General features: G+C 36.8%; 2 protein-coding genes across 2 annotated transcripts; both read left to right on the forward strand.

The window, feature by feature from the left end:
* The first annotated feature begins 2,910 nt into the window (after window positions 1–2,910).
* LOC138316752 (golgin subfamily A member 6-like protein 7) lies at window positions 2,911–3,981 on the forward strand. Its single transcript, XM_069258410.1, has one exon. It carries the CDS (start codon window positions 2,911–2,913, stop codon window positions 3,979–3,981), a length of 1,071 nt encoding a protein of 356 aa, XP_069114511.1.
* A 2-nt stretch (window positions 3,982–3,983) lies between these two features.
* Window positions 3,984–4,436, forward strand: LOC138316753 (DNA excision repair protein ERCC-6-like). Its single transcript, XM_069258412.1, has 2 exons — window positions 3,984–4,228; window positions 4,328–4,436. The coding sequence occupies exons 1-2, from the start codon at window positions 3,984–3,986 to the stop codon at window positions 4,434–4,436; spliced, it is 354 nt and encodes a 117-aa protein (XP_069114513.1).
* Window positions 4,437–6,765: the final 2,329 nt, after the last annotated feature.

Consider the following 6,765-nt stretch of genomic DNA (forward strand, 5'->3'; position numbering starts at 1 on the left):
TAACGACAACCAGGAACACTGTTTTTTACAACATATCTGGGTCAAAACAATCTACTTTCGTCATTTAACATCACATGAATTTGGCTGTATATTTTGTTCCATCTTTAGGAGCGGTGACCTGAAGAGAAATTGACGATCAAATGTAAGTATAGTCAGTGTTACGTCCCTTTCGAATTATAATTTCCCGTTTTTAACAAAACTGTGATTACTACATGGACATCAAGCAGGACAAGTGTCATTTTGATGCTTTAATATTTTAATCAAAGTACAATAATCTATATTGTCGTATTTTTTCAATAAAATTAGCCTATCGTTAAATCGGTTGATACATGTACACAGTGTCCATGTTACATCCTTTTCAGTTTCCCCTTTCCAACACTTGTTCATACATCTGACTGTTATTATCTATTAAGTAACCAGTATTTTAATATGTTGTTAATACGTTGAAACAGTTTATGCTGTCGAACAAAGAATAAACTGGTATTTTCTGGAGATGTAACATGTACACCAAGATATTTGTAGTCCATGTTGCGTCTTTAGAAAGTACATGCTATTTTCGGATAATTATGTATTGCTTCCCTTTTCCTGACTTTTGCTAATTATAAAATAACTTAATTTTCTATAGACGCTGTTTTCTTATAACCAATTATAATTAGATAATGTGCTTAACTACATTACTCTAAATGATGTTTTTGTTTGTTTGTTTGATTTATTAACGTCCTATTCACAGCTATGGTAAGGACGGCCTCCCATGTATGCGGTGTGTTGCGTGTATGTTGTGCGAGGTGAGTGTACTGGGAGACTGTGGTATGTTCGTGTTGTGTCTTCTTGTATAGTGGAACTGTTGCCCTTTTTATAGTGCTATATCACTGAAGCATGCCGCCGAAGACACCAACAACACACCCCACCCGGTCACATTATACTGACAACGGGCGAACCAGTCGTGTAACAAGAAGCTAACAATGCTTCTTACGTAGTGTCCGTGTTACATACTTTATTTGCATTACTTATAACAATATTGCTAAAGAATTATCGTGGGGGTTTTTAAAGAAAAATCTTAACTCTATAACACCTATTACCACGATTTACTGTAAATCAGTTGTTCAGTTAAATATGAAAGAAATAATCATTATAAAGGTAATAACTACATTAATAGACGTAACGAGGACACGTGTTCATATGACGTCCGTGTTACATCTTTTGTAGTCAACTAACTGTTTTTTTTGTTCCATGGATATTTTTTCGTAATTGTCGGCATATCGAAGATTTATTTGATACACCAACTTGTTCAATTGTTTGATACGTTTGTTTAAAAATGATAAATACATTATAAACACCATCGTCTAAATGATGTAACAAGAAGCATAAGAGAAACTGTCGTGGTAAGCGTCTAGTTACATCTTTCTCATAGATGACTTCAAATAGAACACGGAAGAGTAACAAAAGCGTTAGCTTATTAAAATATCATATGTATAGGTGATTGGAAAGAATATGTATTTCCATTTTTTATTTCTAGTAAAATGTAAGTTTTATTTTAAGATACAATAAAGATGTAACAAGACACTACAAAATTGATGTCCATGTACATCTTTTTTATGTTAATACATTTCTCATTAATTGCACATTTTTATCTTGATAACTCTAAGTCTATGACGAAATTATTGCTACACTTGCCATTATGTTTACTGCAAACGTTCCTTATCATTATAAATTCAAACAAAGCTGCTAATGCCAGTGAAATGATGTAACTGGACACTAGACATATATCAGTCGATTGATGTCCTTGTTACATCTTTTTTAAGAATGGCTTATAATATAATTGTGAAACTTATACTGATATTATTTTTGTCAAAATATATCACTATCTGTTATTTGAAACATTTTATTGAACAATTCACTTCTATTTGGGAAGGAAAGTTTTATTCCAAATAATGTTATAGATGTAACGCGGACACTTATATTTCACTTGTCCATGTTACGTCATTAATGAAATCTAATATATATTTGAAAATTATGTTTAATTTGTTTGTAAAAACTTCGTCACTATCGCGTATTATTCATATATATTTGAATCAGTATTTTAATAGGTAAAACATTATCATTATATATTCCATAAGTTAATATCTTCGTTGCATCTTTCGAATGAACGATTTAAACCCAAATTACCGAAACAAAAATCTTAAGTGTGTGTTTTTTCATTGATAAATACCAGATATCTATCTGAACGTAAAGAGGATGATGACTGGTATACCAACACCATTGGTAAACATAGTAATAACGTACAATAACAATGCTTATCTGATGGCCATATGACCAAAAAACATGTAAAGTATATTGTGAAGCGGGGAGAAAAACGGGACAAAAACAAAGGTGACCACTTGACACGAGACGGAAACAATACGGGGAAAATGGAGAGAGTAAAAGAAAAGGCAACGTAAAAAACATGACCCATCAGGCCATATGGCGAGAAAGGGAGAAAAGGAGGGGGAAATATAAGTAAAGACGAGATTCTAAACAGGACAATTCCATATCCAAAAAGAAAGGAAAACACATGTAAAAACAGGGAAACGCATCATCAAGAATTTGAAGAATGTCATTTTTTAAACCTAAAAGGAATTCAAAATCAATGAAAACCTATAGATGGTTAAAAATCATTTATAGCAAAGTACAAGAATGATAAAGGCATAAGGAAAGTGTTAAAATTCTCTTATTATTTTGGTAAAGCGTCTGGTATCCATTCAGAAGAAATTATGAGAAAAGGTCACATAGATGTTCAAGAAAAGAAGCAAATCAAAGCATTATATACAACCGTTACATATCAATGGTTTTACCAAACAAATGCACTGCAAATGCCAAGCTGTTCTTTCAGAAGATTTTGTTATGAACTACTGGGAGATGGAAGATAGCAAGATGGAGATGGTGGGCGGCAAGATGGAGAAGGAAAACAGCAAGCTAGAGATGGAGGACAGCAAGATGGAAATGGAGGACAGCAAGATGGTAATGGAGGACAGCAAGATGGAAATGGAGGACAGCAAGATGGAAATGGAGGACAGCAAGATGAGGATGGAGGACAGCAAGATGGAAATGGAGGACAGCAAGATGGAAATGGAGGACAGCAAGATGGTAATGGAGGACAGCAAGATGAGGATGGAGGACAGCAAGATGGAAATGGAGGACAGCAAGATGAGGATGGAGGACAGCAAGATGGAAATGGAGGACAGCAAGATGGAAATGGAGGACAGCAAGATGGTAATGGAGGACAGCAAGATGAGGATGGAGGACAGCAAGATGGAAATGGAGGATAGCAAGATGGAGATGATGGACAGCAAGGCGGAAATTACGGGCGGCAAGGAAGAGATGGAGGGCGGCAAGGTAGAGATGGTTGGCGGCGAGGTGGAAATGGTGGGCGGCAAGATGGAAATGGAATACGCAAGATGGAGATGGAGGACAGAATGGTGGAAATGGTGTGGGCAAGGTAGAGATTGTGGGAGGCAAGGAGAGATGGTAGGCGGCAAGGTAGAGATGATGGGAGTCAAGGTAGAGATGGTGGGCAGCAAGGTAGAGATGGTGGGCGGCAAGGTGGAGATGGAGGACAGCAAGATGGAGATGGATGACAGCAAGGTGGAAATGGTTTGCGGCAAGGTAGAGATGGAGGACAGCAAAGTGGGGATGGAAGACAGCAAGATGAAAATGGTTGGGGGCAAGGTGGAGATGGTGGGCAGCAACGTGGAGATGGAGGTCAGAATGGTGGAGATGGAGGACAGCAAGATGGAGATGATGGACAGCAAGGTGGAAATGGTGGGCGGCAAGGTAGAGATGGTGGGCGGCAAGGTAGAGATGATGGACAGCAAGGTAGAGATGGTTGGCGGCAAGGTAGAGATGGTGGGCAGCAAGGTGGAGTTGGAGGACAGCAATATGGAGATGGATGACAGCAAGGTGAAAACGGTTGGCGGCAAGGTGAAAATGGTGGGGACAAGGTAGAGATGGTGGGCAGCAACTTGGAGATGGAGGACAGCAAGTTGCATTTGGAGGTCAGAAAGATGGAGATTGAGGACAGAATGGTTGAGATGGAGGATTGCAAGATGGAGATGATGGACAGCAAGGTGGAAATGGTGGGCAGCAAGGTAGAGATGGTGGGCGGCAAGGTAAAGATGGTGGGCGGCAAGGTAGAGATGGTGAGCAGCAAGGTAGAGATGGAGATAGCAAGTTTGAAATGGAAAATAGCACGGTAGAGATGTTGAGCGGCAATGTTGAGATTGGACAGCAAAGTAGAGATGGTGGGCGGCAAGGTGAAGATGGTTGGTATTTAGATGGTGATGGTGGACAGCAAGGTGGAGATTGAAGACAATAAGGTATATATGGAGGACAGCAAGGTGGAGATGGAGGACAGCAAGGTGGAGATGGAGGACAGAAAGGAGAAGATGGGGGACAGCTAGATTGATATGGAAGACAGCAATGAGGTTATGGTGGGCAGCATTCTGGAGATGGAAGACAGCAAGATGGAAATGGCCGCCAGTAAAGTGGAGATGATGGACAGCATGATGGAGATAAAGGACAGCAAGGTGGAAATGGAAGACAGAACGGTAAAGATGGTGGATATAAAGGACAAGGTGAATATTGAGGGCAGCAAGATGGAGATGGAAGACAGCAAGATAGAATGGTTGGGAGTAAGGAAAGGGGAAAAGTGGTCAGTGAAAAGGAGATCGTGAACAAACGTTAATGTCTTACTTAATTGAACTTGTTTTTTCCATTGGAATATAGTCGGATACATGTGCAACGGGCTTGAGATGAATCCAAGATTGTCCTTTATTTAATAGGGGCAACGACGTCTGTAAGATATTTTATAGTTTCCTTGCTTTTTGACATTAAAATATAGATTCCCCTACAGATTCATACATTGCTGTTAAGCATGGCAATGCTGTTTTTGGTTAAAAATGTTTCAATTTCAAAATTTCCTGTACGTTTTAAATTTCCCATAGTTATATAAATACATTGTGTACTAAAAGCATATCATTAAACGTATTTCTGTTCTTCTGTATGGCATTTGTTTGAATATTCCATTTTCATAAAATTTAATAATTTATTTTGTAGTATTTCTCGCATACGAGTAATTCATATAACTGAAATTTCATAAATAACTTAAGAGTCATTTTAATGAATACTTGCAAGATTTAAATCATTTGAGCATATGAGAACTGGGAATCGTTCGCTTGTCCTTTCTTGGAGTTAACAATATATATAAGACAGTTCCATTAATTGCACTTACTGTATTGAATATTATAGGTTGTGGACCAGAAAACATAAAGCAGATACATTAATTGTACTAACCATTGGCTTCTTCTTTCAATGACGTTACAGTCATACCTTGACTGGTGATGATGACGACAATATCATCGGTAAAATAACAGAACCAGAGAAGAGCCAAAGGTGTAAAACAATAATTTTCTGTAGGTTCGGTAAGTTGTAATGATAAAATTTCACTTTTAAGCAAGAATTGGTTCGCTACGTATTTGATATTGTAGACTCAATCTATTGAACTATTCTGTGGCAATATAACTGATTTTGAAGAGGAATTTAAAAAAAAGTAACTGTGCGAGACCCATTTGATAGTTACTCAAATATGTATCCTTTGTTATTTAAGTTCAATCATGACATTTGATAGTTTAATGTTTAAGGTTTATATTTTTCAGATCTGTCTTCTGTTTGTGAATGATACGCAGTTCTTACCAGACTACTGGACCCTGATTAGGACCACTTCTATATATTACTATTAATTTTTTTTCTGGATTTTTTATCACTTCGCATTGGTCAAAAACATACCACGTGATCACCGATAAAAAACTATATTGCACGATTTTTCGGAAGTAGTTTATAGAAAAAGGTAGCAGTGTACAGTAAGACCGAATGGCCATGGGTGAGATTTTTATTAAGCAGAAAGCCCCTGTTTTATTATATGCATAATTTTTTTTTAAATGTATATATCCTAAAATTGGTGAATTCAATCTAGAGAATTATATGCAGGCTTCACAATTGCATAAAGAAATTCCCCAAAATGGGTTCGAGATTAATGGTTTAGAGGGTATCCGAATGTGCGTCTCAGATGGAAAAACTCAATACTGTAACAGCAGAAATTGATAGCCAGGGTACGAGGTAAGATTGCTAAAAAGTTTAATGATATACCTATCTCGAAATAGGCTCAGTTCCGCTATTACGGCAGTGATGCTTGGTTTTAAACTGTGTCCAAGAAAAAAAATCTCCTAGAGGGGGTGTAATTTTGGGTTGAAAATCCCATTTTTAAGCATTTTTTCAAAAAAGCAAATTCGGTTACCATGGTTTTTACAGGCTCACAAAACCACAAAAAGCGGACCTGTCCAAAAATGAACTCTGCATAACACTTGTTAATGTTGTGTAGATTAAATATATGTATACTTTTATATAGATGTCATTTAAGGTTAAAAAGCTGTGTGTACATAATAAAAGCCTGCACTTTATTTTGCTGAATTTTTCAAATCTACTGTACACTGCCACCTTATAAGTGACTGAAATTTTCATTTTTTGGAAAATGACCTTGATTATAATTGATTTTGCTAAATTTTCATTCATTTATCTTAGAAATCACAATTAAACAGTTTGAAAATGTGTAAATACATATATTTTTCATTTGTTACAACTAAAGGGAGGTAATTGGCTCATTTTGCCATTCTGTAATTTGCTACCTAGGTTTGGTATGATATGCTTGACTGTTAATTGATTAATCATTTTACA

The sequence above is a fragment of the Argopecten irradians genome, chromosome 2, assembly GCF_041381155.1.
Source record: "Argopecten irradians isolate NY chromosome 2, Ai_NY, whole genome shotgun sequence".
NCBI classification, from domain to species: domain Eukaryota; kingdom Metazoa; phylum Mollusca; class Bivalvia; order Pectinida; family Pectinidae; genus Argopecten; species Argopecten irradians.

Excerpts from the sequence above, each read along its gene's own strand:
- LOC138316753 (XM_069258412.1), top strand. The coding sequence starts at position 3,984 with ATGGTGGGCAGCAACTTGGAGATGGAGGACAGCAAGTTGCATTTGGAG. Across the intron at positions 4,229-4,327 it reads TTGAAATGGAAAATAGCACG|CAAGGTGGAGATTGAAGACA; the intron begins GTAGAGATGTTG and ends GATGGTGGACAG.
- LOC138316752 (XM_069258410.1), top strand. The coding sequence starts at position 2,911 with ATGGAGATGGTGGGCGGCAAGATGGAGAAGGAAAACAGCAAGCTAGAG.